Raw genomic sequence first — 20,675 nt, forward strand, 5'->3', positions numbered from 1 at the left:
GTGGGGCCAAGGAAGTCTTGTCCAAGTCAATGGATGATCAATACAGAACAAATAATATAATACATGGGCATACTCTTCTTTTGGAGTAATTATATCTCTGTGCTGTCTGCTTTGTTGGGATTATACTGTGATGGAATTTGGCTTGGTTTGAAATGTTTTGATATTTTAAATATTTTTGAGTTTAGAATATTTTTGTATTTAAAACAGGAAGATGATTGGAAGAATGGTCATATGGAAAGCAGAAGGTCATATGGAAAAAAATCAGTTTTTGCATCCTTTCTGTTTTACTAAAGTTGGTGGAAGAGGAGATTTTTAAAGCTCTGGAATCCTCTCTGACATGTAACTGGAGACCAAATATGACAAACCACAGTGCTGAGCAGCCATAGTTATTGTGTGAAATGAATAATTAATTCTAATTTATTGTGTTTAATTCTAGTAATTACTGAGTAATCCACATATGGTGCAATAATCAGCTAAGTAATACACAGTAAACCAGATTTTTTTATTCTCTGCTCCTTATCTTGCCAACACAGGTGATGTAGAGAAGGACACATCACTTGTACACATTTTTGCTTTGGGGGTGTAATTGAAGTCTGACAAGAACAACTAAACACAGAATATACAGAAGGTCCCAGTAGCTAGGACATGTGCAAAGGCCTCATTCAAAACACATTGAGTTATTCTAAATGTTTTATTTGATCTTTTAAGCCATGTTTATATCTGTTATTATAGAGGGTGTGGTGGCACAACAGCAATTTTGCATAATAACATATGAAATATTTAATTGCTTATTCTTTGTTTCAGTGCAAGAACACATTTGCTCATAGGAAAAGAAGAACAGATTCAATTTTTTCACCATGGCTTAAATATATTGTTGATATACCTGAGATTTCACGTGTTCACTTGGTGAACATGGGAATATTTTCTGAGTATCAAAGGGAAAACTTTTAAAACTTTTAAAAGCAGGAAATTCAGAAAGAACTTTGCTTTATTTCTCATTATTTAGCATAAATTAAAACACTTCTGTGTAGCAAAAAATTAAAAGGGAAAAAAGAAAAGGAAAGAGGGATGCTTGCAGGCCACCAAGGACTGGAAGTGTAAGCAAAGTACACAAATAACTTTCAAAAGCCCAGGCTGCTTCCTCTCAGTATTTACCATGTTTCAGCTCCCTGAAGACTGCCATAATGAGTTTTCTCCCTTACAAGTAATTATGAGCACCTGTAATTTAAAAAAAAAAAAATGAATTTGTCTCTGAGATACAATCCCTTGGGTATTTTTCTTTTAGATCCTTCCTCATTTGCTCTTAGAAGTTCTTTTCCACTAACTTCTACTCTTGGGATACTTTAAGTGGGATCAATTGTTCCTCTTCAATTACTTTTAAAACCGGGTGAGGGCTGAAAAAAGCCACCTTCTCAAAATAGCAGTGTATCCCTCTGGAGGGAATTCTGCAGTGCCACACAGCAGGAGATCCCTTGGAGATGGAAAACCCCAGGATTGTGTTCCTCTGCCCTTCCTTCTGCTCAGAGGTTTCACAGGTCAAACTCTACAGAAATTAATCTTCCATACCTGAATGTTGGCATTAGCTTTAAGCCAGAAGATTTCCTCAGAAAGAATTATTTAAGAGTAATTTTGCTTAATGCGAGGCACTGACAGGATAAGCCATGAAGTCTACAAAGAATTGCCCATTAATTTGACAGACCTAAACCGCTGACTATCTGGGGAAGGAATTTGATTCAGTTTTTATTCTAATACCGTATTGATCTCAGAATGTTCCTGTCATTCTTTTCGGGGCAGTTGACCACTGATTAAATTTTGTGTGTTTTCCTTTTCATAAGATACTTTGCAATTTCTCTGTGCACTGCATCACCATCACAAGCTGAGGGAACTACTTCTTCAGACAAGCAAATTCTCAGTGATGGGTGGAAATCGCTGACCCCGATTTGGTTTCAAAAAGCACCTAGGTTTAAATGCAGTTCACATCCCTCCATGCCTGTAGGGGGATAGAATATAAGAAAATAAAGATAGTGCAGAAAGAAATCTCACCCCTAATGAGCTGCAGCTGGGCCAATTATCAAAGATTAGGAGCGGGCATGGCTTTAACAGGCCACAGCTCTAACCCATGAGAAGAAGAGTGCTACAAAAGAGTGGGGTGGGGTTGGGAAGGGAACTGGAGTCAGGTGGTTGCTGTGTGGAGAAGAGTCAGTGCTCAGAGGAGCTGCCCACAAGAAACACCAAGGTATGAAGCTTTTGCCATAAGGAGATAACAGTATGGAACCCCTGTAATAAGATGACAATGCATACAAGGATAAGGATGTGGAGCCTAAGATTTCAAACCTGTGGGTAAATTATAAAGTGCAGAACTATAAAATTATCCCAGGTCCTGGATAAAATGTCCATTACTGGGAGTTTTCTCAGTCTGATAAGGAAATTCAGCCCTTTCTGTGTTTTGGATCCACCTTTTGTAGAAAGAAATTATCCAGTTGTACAATTTTAAAGGTGAGATTACTGAGGCTGACTGGGATAGCAGGAGCTCCTGTTGAACAGCTCAGGAAAATCCTAACTGGCTCTAGTTTTAATCCCTCTTAAAGACAATGGAGACAGTATGTTCTTGGAGTGCAAAAACATCCACTGCCTTTCAGCTGTATCAGCTTCAGAATTTCTCCTCCTTTCTACCACATTAATATCAAACTAAGAAAAGGTTAATTAATACAGAACCCAGAGGTGTGGTGTGCTCCAGAGCTCCCTTCTCTTATCCTGTCATACAAATACTTTACAAGAATGGTATAAAGCTATTTATGTGAGCCCTGCACTTGGCTTAGAAATTACCTATAGAAGAAGGTCTTTTCAAGGAGCAGTGCCCATTCCCTTTAATGCTCCTCAATGTTTTTTTTTGGGAATCTGCTCCACTTGGTTACATTCGACCTTTTGAAAGGCCTGCATTCAAACAAAGGGGAGCTAATCCAGGTTTCTCAACAAGACTAAAAATGAAAGCAATCACTGGCTTTTCAAAACTTGCAATGGTCTTGGCTGGCTGTGCTCACCTTGTAATTGTATTTTCCTCAAGAGCCTTTCTCCCAAATAAGAGGTTGGGATGCTATTGTAATGTCAAATCTGACTCACTGTTACAGTTGCTATTAAAAGTTAGCAGCTGTAATTAGGGAGGAATTTTGAAGCTGCAGTGTTGTATTGTCAGTTGTAACAGCTTTTAATTATCTTATATTTTTCTTTAAAGTGATCAGCTTTGCTGAAGTTGAATGTGCTTTTATCATTTTTGCTCTGGAAATGAGCTGACACATTTAATATAATTTAGATAGAAATACTGTTGCTGCAGAAAACAATTGGAATCTATGAACTTTTTAGAGGATTTTGAGCACGGGAGACAGCCATAGTGCTTAGAGGGATTTTGCCATCATCCAATTAAAATAGTCCTCCATTCTTTCTAATACCATTCTATCTGGTCTTAAAATGCGTAAGACTAATTACATTAGCCCACAGAGGCTTGCATGGCTAATACTATTGGCCATTTCCTCAAATAGAAGAATTATAAATGATTAAACACTTTGCAAATAATGGCAGTTTTGCTGCAGGACTCGATGGCATCCACAGATACTCTGTCATTTCCCCTGCTGGCTGCAGCCTGTGCTGCTCAGCCCTGCAGCAGATCCAGGGCTGGAATTCCAGCAGCCACTTCCATTGTCCCCTCGGCTTACTGGAGTCCAGGAGGAACCCAAACACTTTTGTTTCTATTTCTACTCTGGACTTATGCTGGGGATAGAGGGAATAAAGACAGAGCCTTATAGATTAGCCTGGTAATAGGACATGCCTTGTTATGCACCACTTCGCCCCCTTTAAATCCTTTCGGTTGTGTTGGGGAAACAATTAGGTTTTCCAGGGAAGGATCCTGAATCTGAAGGGTGTGGAAGAATGCAGCTGGTGTAGGAGCTACAGAAGAGTCTGGGTGAGCAGACTGTCCTGTGGCAGTGAGCAGCAGCCTGGAAGGGCAGATACAGCTCAAGAAATGCTGCTCTGTATTGTCATTTTTGGCAGGCAGCGTCCTTGTCAATATGCATGAGCACTCAGCAGAGTGAGAGAACCTGTCACCCAGGGGATGTTGCACACTGATGACAACAACCAGGCACAGGTCCTCTAACATGTACTTAGATTAAGTTCATTTACAGTTGTCACTCCCAGAGAAGGAAAACTGCTAGGCAGGAAAGGACAAGCAGCATTGATGGTGCAGCTGCTCTTCCAGCCAGCATTTCCACTTTTTGCCTCCTGCTTCATAATTGATTCTTCAAGACTGGGAAAAGTGAAAATTCTGTCTGCTTCAGCAGCTCCAATGAACCTGAAAATTAATCCTTATAATCCTTATATTATGATGTCCCCATGAGAGACCAATTTACCCATGACCCTGGTGGGAATGCTCTTTCACTCCAGCATGTTGGCATTGGATTGGATTGCTTTGATAAATACTGATGGCACTTTAGAGTTCATATCCACATAAAATCCACCATGGGAGAGATTCTTGGTCCTGTCATGATCTTGTTCATGTACTCTCTTTTAAAGTATCCCAGACATTCCTGGCTCTGCCATACAGTCACCAGATTCTTTGGGGCAGGGATTAAATATTTGCTCAGCTTGTTCTGCTTTGGGGTTTTTTGCTGCTATTAATGTTTGAGGAGGTGTGATGCCTTTCAGATCCCAAAAGGAGGAGTTACCAAAGGGGTGTGGATGGATTTGTCCTTTTAATACTACTAATACTGACTAGTAGATATCAAGAGATGGGTATGAAACCTATAATTTCAGAAAGGATAAAACCTTCTCCCTGTGAAACTCCAAAAGAGCTCACAAAATGCTACAGGGGACTTTATTGTTGTGAATCTACATATTAAAATTGAAATTTGGCATATGGAAGCATGAATTTATCACAGAGCAGAATATTTTCTTTGAAGCACATTCAGAATTTAATTCTTGTTCTAGGCAGATGTAACACCTTGGCCTGGATTTTTGTTTGGGTGTTTGTTTTGTAAATATAAGTGCCCATCACAGTAAATCTCATCAGTAGGAAGTGCAGTGCAATGTAAAGGGTGTTGGAGAGTTTGGGGCAGTTTTTTGGTCACAGTTGCCTACGGAGTTCAGTATCTTGGGGAAAGAAAATCTCTATTACCTTGAGCAGTTTTGTAAATAGTGGGAATGTTCTATTAAATGTTGCTTTAATGCTCAGAAGAAGTTTATTCCACTGAATGCTTTTAGTTATTCCTTTTCCGTATAAGCACTGCATGTATACACACATCTGCAGACACATAAATCCTAAATAAGTTCATAAATTGAACCAGGAGATTCAGAGCATTATGCTTTCCAGAGTAAATAGGTTTTTCACAAAAATATTTGACTTTGACTTTCAGGGCCCTGGATGAGATATGCAGCATTGGATACACATTTCCCAGTGCTGGGGGAGCCCAAATTCCACTGAATTTCAGGGGGACCAAACCACTGATCCTGATTAAGCTATTTGTGATCTGACTTATTTTCATGGGCACATGTCAAATGAGGGTATTTGAAAATTAGTCTGTAGAACGTGAATAGGAAAATACATCCAATATCTTCTGATACCTTTGAGCACAGCCTTTCCATGGGCTTAAAATCTCACTATTCTGAGGAAAGCACTGAAGGTAATTTAAGTTTCAGTAAAGAAAGAAGCAGTCTTTTTTACTTTGAGGGACTATTGCCTGCTTCTTGAGATTATTGAATTTTCATTCCAGTATAGAGAGGAGCAGTATATCGCCAAGATGAAACAGAAAGCTTAATAGGCACTACATCTCTTGATGTTTATAGAAACTTAGCCAACAATCTTAAAAGACACCGAATTGGATTCTAAAATACTGACACAAATGAATTAGGAGGAAATGGCTCTTGGACCAATACTGCCACATGTGTCATTCATGCTATTAAAACATGACATTATTCTTAATTTTATTGTATTAAATTAGAAATTACATGTGTTGGAGGATAATGGGAAGCCATAGGATCACAGAATAAGCTGAGTGGGAAGGGACCCTCCAGGATTATTGAGTCCAGCTCCTGGCCTGCACAATCAGCAATCCCAGCCTGTGCATCCCTGGGAGTGCTGTCCAGGCTCCTGGAACTCTGCCAGCCTTGGGGCTGTGCCCATTCCTTGGAGAGCCTGGGCAGTGCCCACCACCCTTTGGGGGAAGAAGCTTTTCATTAAAAAAGACTGGCATTTATTTTTTCAGCAAGAGACTGCAATAATTGAAATCTTATAAGCAGCCAGATTATCTACAAAATGTATTCTCAGAGAAAATAACATGACCAAGATGTGTATCTATTCCACACTTAAAATTGTGAAAGGAAACTTTGACAATTTGCCTGGGGGCAAGGGGGACTTCTCTATTATTTTTGCAGAGGTTTAGCTTGGCAGCACGATTTTGCTGTCCAGGTGAGTCAGTGGTGCTACTCCTTGTCAGGTCCTTGCAGAGTGCTTGTTATTGCCAGGCACTAGGTGGCCTGCTTGCTAAAACATCGTAATGAAGCCTTCTGCAGACCATTTGCAGAAACACTGCCTGAAAAATGAGGAAACAGAAATGCATCTTTAATTTCTAATAGAGCCTGAGGTGTTTCACCTCGCTGATGCCCAGTTCCAAACAGGTGGAAATATGCAGGTGCTGTGACCTACCCAAAACTCAGCACACAATGGTTTTGTTCTTGTCTCGCAGACAACATTTAGCCAAAAGATCAAAGTTTCCCACTAAAGATGGGCTGCTGGCCTGTATGTTCTCTAAATCAGCATCTCTTAGCTCCTTTGAGGGAAGGTAAAAGCTGACAAGTGCAATACAGTGCAGCATTTGTTTTAGCACCCTGATGGTTTGGTGTGTTATGCCCAGAAACACAAAAAAGGATCAGTATTTTTATTTTCTAAAGGGCAAATATAACACTGGGGCTCCAGGAGTTGGTTGTTCTCAGTCTGATCTGCAGAAAAGCAGAGTGAAGACAATGTGCTTGCAGGCACTGACAGACCTCACTGGTTTTTTTTGTTTTGATGTGGTTTGGAGTGCTGGAAGGCTGGACAAGCCCTGTGGTCTCTCAGTGTTGCCACCTGAGTCCTGTGCTGGTACAAACCACCTTAAACTGTGCTTTTCTGCAATTTTGAGGTTTTCATTTGGTGCTCTGTGGCTCTTGTTAGTGTCAGTGGATGTGTGGTGATCAATCAGTTTGAACTTTGGATATTGAACTTAAAACAGATACTTTTTTTTTTATTTATTTAAAATGCAATGAAATAATGATTTCAATAACACGCCTTCACTAACGTAGTTTTGCTGTTGAATTGAATGGATAAATGATTAACCACAGAATGATTTCAATACAGTTATTGAGCTTCTTTATTTCAGGTCAAATGCAAGACTAATGAGATGGCTGGGATTGCAAAGATCATTTTACCTGCCTTTGGTAGAATTCTAGAATATTTGTGGTCAGGAAGGGTGCAAATTTCTGCTGTCCTGCAGAGACCATGTGAGAAGGATGTGGCTGAAGCCAGGGATGAGCATAATCTGCATTCCACACAACTCTGTTGTGGTCATCTGCTTGGAAATTTATCTTGCACATATTTTTCAGCTGAATTCCCCTAATGTCTCTGTTCTACACCAGATAAATGAACAAACAAGAGGCAGCTCCATTGCAGTGATTTCTAATTGTACAGGAAAGGGCTTTGTGTGGCTCGTGTAATTACAGGTTTTGTTTTCTCCTGAAATCACACTAATTAAAACAATTGATTCAGGTAATTGGTCATATTTTTCTAGGACAGGAAAGATGTTTCAACCTGATATTTTTGTCCTTTATTCTGAGTAAGAGTAGAACACATATATGGCAGAATATGCTGTGTTCCAAGAAAATGTCTAATTTTTTATTTCTTGCTTCCAAGAAAACATTGCATCCCAATAGAGGAGGAACTATAAGAACTTGTTGTTTTGTGATTTGATCAAACAAGTGTGTTCCTCCTTACCCCAGCCAAGTCTGAGCATGAATCTTGAATTGATTTCAAAGCCAGCAGGCTTGGCAGGATCCCTCAGGTTACAGAGAACCAATCTCCATTCAAAGCAGTGCAGCATCCATCCACTCTGCACTGAGAAATAGAGTGCATCCTCAAACTCTGCCAGAAAGAGACAAAAAATCTGTGATATGTGGCACATACACACTCACACTCACACACAAATCCCTGTCACTACAGCTTGTAGGAGAAGCAGGGAACAAATTACTGATGCACAGAGGAATATCACTGTGAGATGTCAGAGTGCCTATAGGAATTCATCATGCCTGCATATCAGAAAATAGCTGTGATGTACTGCATCTCATAAAACACTGAAGAATTTTATTAGGAAAATAGATCTGCAAGCTTTAAGGTACTCTTTATGTACTGGTATATTTGAAAAAATCAATACATCTTCTAATGCTTTACAGTGTCCCTGGGACCAGCACCGGGAGCTGCAGTAGGAATTGTTCTGCTTTTCAGCACCACAGCACTTCAGTGCTTCCAGTTTCTGTACCTGAAGAGAACCTTGTCTTGGGGAATTCTGCTGTGGTGCCTTTAATAGATATCCTATATTCCACACAACTGGGATCCTAACAGGTCTTAGGAACAGAACGCCAGATTTCCTTTTCTACACAGGGTGTGACTTTTGTAAGTTCTGAGCTTTTATTTTACTGGGAATCAGTAGGACTTCTGACTGACACATCATCAGACGTTAAAGATTTGAAATGTTATTATTTTCTCTATTCATTTAATCACAAATCAATATTTCTGCTCCTTACACCAGTAATTGATGGAGCAGTTAATCTTGTCACTGTTGTTCTTCCATATTGTGGGACAACACATAATTATGTCCTTGTGGCACTTGTGGTGATCTTGTTTAAGAGATTCAAAACAAGCTCTGCATAGAAAGGAAAACACCAATTTTCTTGGCAGGGCTTGGATTTGGAGGCATAATTAGCTGATGTAAAGGAGCAGTCTATCAGTTGTGTTTGCCTGGCATTTCTATTACAACCCTAATACAAATGTTTAATTTCCAGAAACAACCAAAATCTCTTTGGTCGCTTTTAGTTTCTTGAAACAGGAGAAGTAACTAAAATGTGAAGTGTGATAAAACTGACAAGCAATACAGGATTTTGTACAATATCACATTATTAAAAAATGCTCTATATTGTAATTTTTTCAGCTAATAGACCAGTTTGTGTTTTGTGGTATTTTTAGTACCCTTTTCTGACTTGCAGCTAAATCATGAGCTGGTACCAAGTGGAGAAATCACTCCATTTATAGTGAAATTGGTTTTTTCACTTGGGTTAGTAGAGTAGGAGCATGGCTTTTACACAAAAGAGAGGAAGAAGGATACATCTCTATTTGAAACTTCAATCATCATTCACACTACTCCTTTACATTTCTCCTCATGCAATTTCTTCTTTCAAGAACTAAAATGTGATTTTCCTGGAGAATGTTCTGTGCAGTGTCCCAGTGATGGTGGAATTGATCAAGGCCCTGTGATATTGGGTGGGAAATTGGGCTTCAGTAGGGTTTGAGAAAGCTTCTCCATGAGCATGGTGACCCCCAGGGCTCTGACACACTGCTCTCATTATTAGCTATACCTCTGGAAGCTGTTTATCCTGTGTCAGAAGAAGGAGAATGGGTGGGAAATAGCATCCCAAATATTCCAGACTCCTCTGGTCTCTGTTACAAGCCTGAGTCTCTGCACATCCCTTGTGTCTGGAGGTCACTGACAGTGAGTTGGCCACACCAAGTCAGTGGAAATGCAGATTTCCAGCCAGAAATGTTTTGTCCACCTTGCAGAAGCTCAGTTGTTGCAGGATTCAGTGAGGAGGCAACAAAGAAAAGCAACCAACCACATTTCCTGTGATTTGAGTACAGCCTATGAAGGAGCTGCAGTGTCTTTGTGAACTTTATGGCTCTGGGCAAAATGTTAAAAATGAGATTTTCTGGGCTTGTTAAGCAGCAGCTTTACCATGACAGGCTTCAAGAGCATGGCCTGACCTTTGTAATACAATCTAGAATTAAGCATTTAATGCTGACACATCACAGTCTATGCAAATATTTAATAAAGGTCTGTTGTTGAGGTGTGTAGGCAACTTAACTTTTTGCTGAAGTTAAGGGATTTTATTTCTAGAGCTATAGTTCCAGCAAACTGTGTAAAACATGGAGAAGACTCCAGTGGTTTCAGTGGGCTTTGAATCAATTTAATTGTGGACCAGAAGCTCCACTTGTTAAACCATATTTACTATAAAGGTAAAATAAAATTTAAAGAATCAGCCCCTGCACATCAAATTGCTGTAGCACATTTTAAAGTACCCTTATAATTCTGTTTTATCCAGTTTTGTGACTCTTCTTGCTGAGTGCTTTTTGTACAAGCAGTTTGACTGGTTTTGGGTAGCTGCATTCTCCTAAATCAGAGCAGCTCTGCTCCATCATCTCCAAGGGGTGATTTAATTTTCAGTCCCCTTTCCAGAATCACTTCAGTGTAGAACTCTCTGTGGCACAGAATTTGCTTTGAGAAGTGATCCATGTGTTTGCCATCTCTGCAGAGTTTGGGGATCTGTCAGCATGGGGAGTGCTTCACCAGAACAGAGGAGTGATTCTGGTGTCATTTTGTTTTTTGAGATAACAGAGGAAAAGGCTTCACATTTTTGTGAATAAATGATAAAATTGAAGAAGTTTTTTTGTTATTTAAAGAAGTAATTATTGTTATTTTGTTATCAGGCCATCAGCTGAGGAGCTGCCACTGCAGGCAGCAATTCCCATCACTTCCAAGGCTTCCATGGCTAAAGATGATGATTTGTCTTTGTGTTCATGGAAGAAAAATAAATTTATTTCCTAGGAGCTGACTGAGGAGTGAGAATCCCCTGACCAGGACAGGGGAAGAACCAGCCTGGCCCAGGGCAGGAAGGGGAGAGGCTTTTGGCATCATCTGCTTTTGGTTTGCACCCTGGTGTAACCAAAAACTGATTTAAAACCCAAGCTCTGATATTGTTCTGTCCTTGGAAAAGCCTTCCTCTCCCATCACCTCCTCTCAGGAGTTTTTTTTCCCACTGCCATGTTTTATTCATGTGCTGTGTTTAGGTAGGGCCAGTTTGCTAAAAATTGTGGTGATTGCTTCTCTGCCCAGGCCCATCCATAAATGATGAGAAAATTCCTTCCAAGATGTGCAAGTAGTGCTCAAGTTCCTGGAGCCTCCAGAGTTGAGTTAATGCTTTACAAAGATGTTTTCTCATGGATGGTATCCATATGTGGCATGTGGCCACTTTGGGCAGATGTGGTGATTAGGCTGTTAATTGTGTTAATTAGTGTAAGGTAGAGAATATGCAGTTTGTGATCTGTTTGATGTTTTAAACTCTTGACTAGAACTTTATAGCTTGATTCTAATTTACATCCAAGATGTCTTTAGGAAGAGCAAAAAAACCCCATATGAAAATGAGCAGCTCTGCTGCTACTGGATAAAAAAACCTGATGTGGTTTTTTTTTTTTTTAATATATATTGTGCTAAGGCAAAGAGAAATTGATGAAAATAGCAGAGTTAATCCTTTTGGAGTCCAATATATGTATTTTGGCATGCAGAAGAACTTTTTTCTCCTTCAGAAACTGAGTGCAACAAATAACCTGAGTTTACAAGAATTCCAGACTATAAATAGAATACTTTTTCCTTTTAACTCATTACTTTTTAAGCAAAAGAAAAATAGCAATATATTTAAGGTTTTTTGTTTCTTTTTGGAACTTTTGTGAGAGCAGAGAGCACTGTTCCCAAATGGTTAAATGAGAAGTAAATTCCTGTGGTGTCCTCAGCTGTGTGTGTGGAACTGGAGGGGTTGGAAGGAGGTGACAGATTGCTGCTCCTCTGGAATTCATGGAATGTGTGTGCCTGATTGGTGCTCCTCTGGAATTCATGGAATGTGTGTGCCTGAGCTCCTGGCAGGTTTGTGTTTGGAATGAGCAGGACAATATAACTCAATATTAACAAGGGAACAGCTTCCCTGCCCTGACTGACAGCCCCTGGAGCTGTTCAGCAGACACTGAAATGGGGATTGTACCAGGGAGAAATGAAAACTGCTGACTGGCACTGAAGCCAAATGCATTCTGTATGAAACAGGTGATCCTGACAATTGCCATTCCCAAGGATGTGCCACAAAGGACTGAAATCAGATTGACTTCCATTTTCTAACAAATAAAAATGGGTTTTACTTGGGAGGGCATCCAACATGTGCTTTCACACAGTTCCTCGTTGTGGTCCCATCCTCTCTTGCCACGGGTTCATTGATGATTTCCCTTTGGTTTGTTCTAGCAGAGATTTAATTTTCAGATTTGAGGCATGGACAGATTTTCAAGTACCAAAACCAGAGCAATTTCCACTTGATTGGTAAAATGTATTCATGTAGTGCAAACACACAAACAAAATGCAAAGAAAATGACATTATGAATCATACCATTAACAACTTGATTTTTGTCATGTGTTTAGAAGTCAGCCATTGAATTATAGTGAATATATATTTGAATTTGCAGAGCAATGTCGTGTTCACTTTGGAGTTGTAATGATCTGCAGCTTTGCAGGGGGTTTGGTGTTGGGCTTGGATTGATTTTTTTTGGTTGTTTTTTACTCTTTTTTTCCCCTTTTTCTGTTTATCCAGGCATCCCATTATTTCTTTCTAAGAAAATTAAAATGGCCATGAGAGAGATCTTCAGCTTTTTCCCCAAGATTTCTGTTTTCAACCTTTAGCTTTTATGCAGCTCCAATGCAAAAATGTTCCCCTGCTAAAAGCTGGACCATTTCCTAGTGTCACTGGTATATAAATAAATTTGACACTGCATATTCTCACAGGTCTCTGAAATAAGTTGCAGGATATTTTTAAAGTATTTCCTGGGTGGCTGCTAGATGCATTTTCCCAAGTGTGGACTGTACTTACTCTTCTGGTAAAAAAGGGACTTCAGCTTTAAAGGGATTAATTTGCAACAATTAAAATAAATTACTCCTTATGCCATATATCAATGTGATTGAGTTTAATTTGTTCAGCATGCTCACTGCCTGTTGTGTATTTATAATTCTGCTCACTGTTTCCAGAATTTTGATACAAGTTTTAATCAACCCTCTTCCTATTAGTTGCAGATTACTATCAGGAATAAAGAATACTATCTAGGAATTTATCAGGTGCTTGTTTTCCACACCTTGGCTGCTTCATGTGGCTTCAAGAACCTCTGTTTTGGTCATTAGCTTTTTATTTCCTCAAGTGAAGAGCATTTCTTACCTCTCGTGATGGAAAAGCCATAAAAATAACTAAAATTACTGGATTTTTAAATAGGAAGAGGAGAGCACTCAACGGTGAGCAAGCTGTGCCTCTCACTTACTCAATTCTTTTGTTGACTTAAATGGGTGTGAGGTGATGTTTTCTCCTGGTGATAAGAATTTCCAGTTTCATTTTGTTCATCACTGAAGAAAAATCAAATTAAAGAAACCTCCTTGAAGTCAATACCATCACACTCATAAAAAATAGATCAAAGAATGAATCAGTCCCTCCATGGATTTAGAGTAAAATCATATGAGGGAATGAATTTGAAAGCCCTGATAATATAACAAATTGTCTGTTTCTCTTTGAGGTAGGTCTTTCTTTGAGTATGATAATGAAATAGCCTGTGTGGGGAGTGGATCCTGTGGATAAATATTGATGGCTGCAAATAATTTTATGTTTGAAACACCGTGGAGAGTGACAGTGGGTTCAGGTTGGTTGGTGACATTTGTGCATAAAAAAAAAATGAGGGGGATTTCTGTCAGGCAGCAGCTTTGTGGTGTTTTTATTGCCACCAAAACCTGTAAAACACCTGTAAATTCTGCACCTTTTCAAAAACCAGTCCCATCAAACCCAGCCAGTTCCTCAAATGCCACCTGGGCTGTGGTGGCAGAGGGGAGACCTTGCTGTGAGCAGCCAGGCTGGGGCTGATGGCAACCAAACCTAAACAACCAAAAACTTACAGCATCAAAACTTCCCCCTTTGGGGTAAAGCTGAAATCCACATCAGCATGCTCCAAGGATTCAGAGCCTGTGCAGGGCTGCCTGACTGTCAGTGGGCACTTTGGAGGGAGCCCCAGTGGAGTGGAAGGATTGCCAAGAGCTGCCTCGTCAGTGAGAAAACGTAATAATGGTGGGGGTGAGTGGCAGCTGGAGCTGTGTCATGGGGATCTTTTGCTCTGAGAAACACCCTGTTAATACAGGGATTCAAATGCTCCTGCTTAAGGAGCCCTCAGTGGATTAGCAGCAAATGAAAAGGATGTGATATTGAAAAAAGTGTGGTGTGCTTGCTAAATTTGTCCAAGTAATTAAAATCGGTTCAGGAATATAAAGATAAGAATGGGAGTGATATTTTTAGGATTTCTTCTCTGCTATGATTTTAATAATTGGATATTGATGTAGCTTTGGACTTCAATATTCCTAATTTTTAAGAATATGATACCTTTTTTTTTTGAGTTTAATATGGCAGTTACAAAACATCACCACAGCGTGTTCGTTCTGTTTGTTCAAATCTGAATCCAAGTACCAAGAAATGGTGTTGTGTTTCTGATCTGAAACGGACACCTGAACTCTTCTACTCCCTTTGCAACTTTTCTGAGATCCTCTTAAGGAATAAATAACAAGTTCTGTAATAAGTAAAGGCTCAGGTGGGACCAGATGGAGCCTTGTGTATAAAGAGCAGATTCAGATTCTCCCTTCACATCCTGCTCCATTAGGTGGTTACAGCTTTTATATTCTCTCTGCTTTTCAAGGTGTGATTTGACAGCTAAATGAAGAGGATAATGAACAGTGCTAATATTTAAATGACATCATTAATATTTGGTGTATTGGACAAAAAAAAAAGCAGGTGTAATTGAGTGCATAGACAGCCAGATGAAGAAAAGTAACTTTAAACTTTTTTCCCCTCCTCCCCTCCATCTTGTCCCTCTGGGCCATTTGCCTTCCTAGTTGGGAAGTCAGCAGCACAGACAGCAATGCATTCTCTTGAAAGCTGGGAAAATGGCTTGGCAAGCTCCCTGTTACCTTCTGTTAAACAATTTGATTTGTTCTTAATTTGTTGGGGTTTTTTTTTTCCTAACCTCCTTAAAAGCGTGAGTGAGTGCTGGAACCCATGAAAGGTCCTTCAGGACTGTTCAGCCTTCTGTGCCTCCTGAGTGCTCCAGGCTGGAACACTGTGGTTCCATGCCTGCCTGGGAAGTGCCTCTTGCACTGTTCTGTGCATTGCAGTTGCCATAGTATCCCCATCAGAGCTGTGGCACAAACAGGCAGCACACAGCTAGGGCTTTATAAATAGGATTCTGGAAGAACAGCACTTGCCTCACAGCACAAGATATTCTCTTCCATATCCAGGCAGCAAACTTGGGATTTTTTTTCTCCTTGAAGGCCTACAGCTCTGGAACAGGGCTTCAAAACTGTTACTAGAATTATTTTGAAATAAAAACCAAATAATTAGAAAACAGTGCATTGTACAGAAGTTCAAGCATTGTAAACCATTGTTGGTTGTTTTTTTCCTGCTCAACTAACACTGTCTATTACATGTCTGTACCCTTTAGTCACTCAGGACAGGTCACCACAAAATTCATGTTAGCATTTACCTAACGTGCTTTATAAGTGTGCTGTGCTGCTTTTTCATGCTTTGAAGTATTTTCTTTACTATGACACAACAAGAATTTCAATAGAGGGGCTCAAACTTGGTTTAAAGTGAGTAAAAGTATGCATGAGAATGTCATGCCGAGTTCCACCCTGCAGTTTTCCTCACAAAACTCTTTGAGTCCTGCTGTTGTTATTTTCTAATCCCTGGAAGCTCCACTGCAGATGAAACTGGGGTTAAAGGCTTATAATTTATATAATGAATATAAAGTATCTCCTGGCATGATCTCAGCTTTCAGAACTGGTGCAGGAATATTGTCGATGAACTCTTTAGATTGTTGCATTCATGTACTCATTCTCACTTTGTTTTGAAAAAAAAAAAACCCTTAATTTGTTTATTTGGGAGATTTATATACCTGTTTATACAATATTTTCATATCATTATCATTTATAAGCAATACTTGCATCAGTATTGCCAAAGACGAATTTGGGATAGGGGCTAGAATTTGGTTTATATTTATGGTTGATGTTGGGTTTTTTTCATTTCCTCCCCTCAAAAATGTAAATTTAAAATAATATTCTATAAACATCAGAACTTGAAGGGTGTTATAACCCTGTTGTTATTTTTCATTTTAATTTGTAATAGACAGGAAGAAGTGGCAAAATATTTCCTTCTAGTATGCACAAAACATGCAGCCACTCTGATTTCTCTTTTTTGTTTTTTTTTAGGGCAGCATTTAAATATCATCTTTTTGCTGCAACCCATACATTTCTATTTGTGTTTTCCATAGGAAACAATGTAAATATATTAATTTCAGTAATAATGGATACAGAGATGAACTTTCCTGAAGCAGGGCTCCCTGCAGGTCAAACGTGCCTGGGCAGTTGCTTCAGTGGGATGACAATTGCTGGAGCTGCATTAAAAGAGATGCAGTTAATAAATCAAATAGTAATTTATAAATATATTTGTATTGTTTATTATATTTCTAGAATATATATTATATAATATATATTATATAATATATGCTATTATATTATATATTATATACTATATATTATTCATTATGCATTTATGTGATAGAATAAGTTAATAAATCAAATAGTAATCAGTTAATAAATCAAAGTTAATAAATCAAATTATAACAGCCCAACAAATCCACTTGTAGACTATCCCAAGTCATTCCCTGGGCTCCCACTGCTGCCATGGTGTTGCCATGATGAGCAGGAGCTGCTGGAGACTTCCTTATTTCATATTTAGAATGTGATGCTGTAATGGTTTATCAAAAGCTGTTGGTCCACTGCTCTCTCTGGGCACCTGGCTGGTGCTGCTTTGGGTGGTGAGCACCCCTGAAGCCCCGTGATAATCCAGGGAATCCCTGAAATGCCACCCCTTGTCAGCAAGCCCCTCCAGCTTCATTGAATTACTCAGGGAGCAAAGCCTTTTTCCCGAAGTGGGGGCTTGCAGCATTTTTATTTCATGTCTAATCACAAAAATGGAATCATTTCCTGCTTTTGTGTGATCATGAAGCCAGAAAGTGCTGTCCAGTTCATGGTGCTGATGTGGGGATGCCCCTTGCAGGTGGAGTTGGAATGTTCTCTAGCTGTCACTGCCTTCCAGCCCAAAGCAGTGTGCAGTGCTTAAATGGAATAGCAATCTTAACTGCTCCTAATTTGTTTCACTGCAAAATCTGAGCTTTAGTCGAAATTCTCCTGCAAGTGGCACTGCTGAAAGGCAGGGACCAACAGGTGGAGGCAATCACCTGCACCAGGAGCTTCTTCAGCCACTGCAAGTTGATCTGCAGAGGTAAATCAATCTGTGCTGTGACAGGGAGAATAAAATGAGAAGAGACAGGGAACAGAGTTACACTTTTACCTGAGCAGTAAAAGGAATGGAGATGTGTTGGCACAGGTAGATTTGAAACAGATGCTAACCTAAGATTTCATTTACGAGAAAAATCACTTTACATGGAACTCTTGAGCATTTACCTTAGAGAAATGCCATCCTAGCAGATCCTAAATTCTGGAATGGCAGAATTATGTAAAGATTAGGCAAGTATTCTATACATGGAGTTCAAGAGAGTGATTTATCTCTTAAAAATTCTTGGCTGAAGGCTGAATGCAGCTACACAGATATCTGTGTGCACCTGTGAGTCCTCCTATTCCATTTCCATCTTTCTCGGGGTTGTTAACAACCTCAAGGCAAGAATATATTGTTATTCAGACACCAGCTTGGAAAGCACAGATTTTTTCCAACAATTTTGTGTCTCCCTGTAAAGGCATTGGTGTTCTAGAGCGCTATGAACAGGCATCACCAAATTTAAAATTATACAAAATTTTTTTTGCAATTCACTAGACAGATTTCCACACATTGTTGGCTGAAGTTCACCAGACTCCATTTAAATAATAACATTTTCTTGCCAGTTTAAGTTCCTGAATTAAAAATATCCAGATTTCTTTGTCCTTGTTAACAAACATTACATAATTTTGTCAGTGCAAAACTTGGGGGGAGAATTAAGACAAGTGTTCTTCTATTCCCATATCTAAGCAAGAGGTATAAAAAGATCTGGTTCTCAGCAGATGGTTGCTTGCAAACTTCTTGCCTACTTTTTTCTTAGGAAACAGGGAAAAAAAAAAGAGGACAATGTGGCAGAGAGATCAAAGGAAGCCATTTTCCTAAGGAGCAAAAGAAAATCTCAGGCTGGAAATAGGGGATTCCTGTACTTATTTCTTCATTCTACATGATCCAGCCCTAAAATTCTTACCTCAGTATTTAGTTAAGAGTTTCAAGTGAAAAGTTTGGCAAGAAATTTCATGCATATTTAGGAAGGATGGAGTCAAATGTGACTTCACTGATGAGGCTTTTGAAAGGTTCACACTGCTGTAGCAGGCCAGGAGCTCCTTTAGCTCTCATGGCTTTAGGAACACAATATTCTGTCTCCCTGTTTTCTCAAGTTTTTCTGATCCTTCTGATGTTTCCATTCTTGTAACAAACTTTCTCACGCACTTTATGTGAATAACTCATTGCTTTGCATTCTTTTATAGAAAAAGAAATTTGGACTGTTCGTTTGTCCAGTGTCATTGGAGAGGTGGCACTGTCACCCTCCAATCCACTGTCACTTTTGGAAATCTATAAATGCTGGAGTCAGAATTCTCTTGTAGCTCAGGAGCTCCAGTGTCCGCGTTGTTTTATTTTGTGTCCTAGAGCGACAATATTCTGTGACTTTTAAAGGAGTTTCCTTTCCCTTTTCCCAGCTCCTCCTGGCGTTCTCCACGGACCCTCATTAGTCATTCTGGAGATGGACTTGCTGTCTGGATCCTACCTCCTGGCAGTCCTGTTGGCCTGCATCGTGTTCCAATCTGGCGCGCAGGAGAAGAATTACACCGTGCGGGAAGAGCTGCCCGAAAATGTCCTCATTGGCAACCTGCTCAAGGATCTCAACCTAACGCTGGACCCCGAGGTGCCCCTGTCCTCCCCCCTGCAGTTCAAGCTGGTGTACAAGACCGGGGACGTGCCCCTGGTGAGGGTGGAGGAGAACACCGGGGAGATCTTCACGGCCGCCAACCGCATCGACCGCGAGAAGCTGTGCGCCGGCATCTTCAGCGAGAACCGCTGCTTCTACGAGGTGGAGGTGGCCGTGCTGCCTGACGAGGTGTTCAGGCTGGTCAAGATCAGGTTCCTGATCGAGGATATAAATGACAACGCCCCCCTTTTCCCCTCGACCGTCATTAACATCTCCATCCCGGAGAACACGGCCATTAATTCCCGCTACTCTGTCCCGTCTGCCATCGACCCGGACATCGGCGTGAACGGGATCCAGCATTATGAGCTCCTCAAGGTGGGTTTCTTTCATCCTGCTCTGTTGCTGTCTGTGTTACCGTCCTCCCACGAGTGTTGCCAGTCCTCACCAGCCCGTCAGGAGCCCAGAGCTGTGTGCTGCACGCGGTAACAGCAAGGCAAAGCTGTGAACTGCAGTTGTGCTACGGTGCAGGTCTGTGTCAGTGTGTGAATCCACAGCCCTGAGTTTGTTCTGGTGCATCTCACCCTCACTCCGTGGGAAGCTGTTTATGTGCATGTGTAGCAGTGTGAAGAAACCCCCATGAGCTCTGCACCAGCACTGAGTGTTTGTATGCTTTGGCTGTCAGTCTTCCTGGACCATTTAGGATGTGTCCTGATTGCCACTGACATGACAGTGCCAAGTGCAGAAGGGTTTTGTGCTGGGTTTGTGCCTCCCATTTTTATGGAGACGTTCTTTGTTTATGCCTCTCTTGCATGACTGGTGGACTGGAGCAGTGGATCTTGGCCCAGGAGCTGATGTGATGCTCACCTGGGTACTGATGAGCTATTCCTGAGGGAAGGAGTCTGTTTGTCAGAGCAGCTTTGTAATGTCTGGGCAGGAGCAGCTCCAAATGTGCATGAGTGCAAGGAGAGCAGTCCCAGTGACCTTGTAGGAGCAGATTTTTCATATTCTTGCTTTTTTTATTCTTTCTAGCAACCAGCAGGGGAACTGGAATTAGGGGACAGAAGAAAAACAAACATGTGATGTTTATATAAACAGGAGTGTGTGATTGCTCAATAAATGGTCACTTTCGTTTGAGTTTACTGAAACAAACTTAAAACAGGAAAGAAATTTACCCTGAAATGCTGGGGGGAAGCTGAAATTGCCCTCACTTACTCTGATTTGGAGTAGGGAGCTATGTTTTGGTTTGGCTGCTCAGCAACCCCTCTGACCCTCCTTAGTGCCAGAAGAACATGGATTATATTATCCAATATATTGCCTGACTGACTGCATTGCTGATATTCTCTGATACCTCTACTTACTAGCAATTCAATGAAAACAAAGCTCTGCCTTTTTTTAGCTCTTTTAAATTGCTTGGAGCCTGAAGTAATTGTGGCAGTGTGGGTGCTAAGGAGTGACAAAGACATAAAAATCTCTTTCAGGAAGCTGCATCCCACTGGGCATTTCTGGCTGGCTATCAAAAACAAAAAAAAATTTAAAAAAAATCCCACACATGGTT

At 40.3% G+C, this 20,675-nt stretch overlaps 1 protein-coding gene across 3 annotated transcripts in view; it reads left to right on the forward strand.

Annotated features, from left to right (window-relative positions):
- Positions 1-20,675, forward strand: part of PCDH11X (protocadherin 11 X-linked) — a 426,671-nt gene that overhangs the window by 25,604 nt on the left and 380,392 nt on the right. For all 3 annotated transcript variants that reach the window (XM_018914439.3, XM_018914440.3, XM_018914441.3), the window contains exon 2: positions 18,912-19,495. In XM_018914439.3, the coding sequence (XP_018769984.1) occupies positions 18,956-19,495 (540 nt within the window). In that variant the 5' untranslated portion in view covers positions 18,912-18,955. The remainder of the gene's footprint in view (positions 1-18,911; positions 19,496-20,675) is intronic.

This window comes from Serinus canaria, chromosome 4A (genome assembly GCF_022539315.1).
Source record: "Serinus canaria isolate serCan28SL12 chromosome 4A, serCan2020, whole genome shotgun sequence".
Classification (NCBI taxonomy): Eukaryota; Metazoa; Chordata; class Aves; order Passeriformes; family Fringillidae; genus Serinus; species Serinus canaria.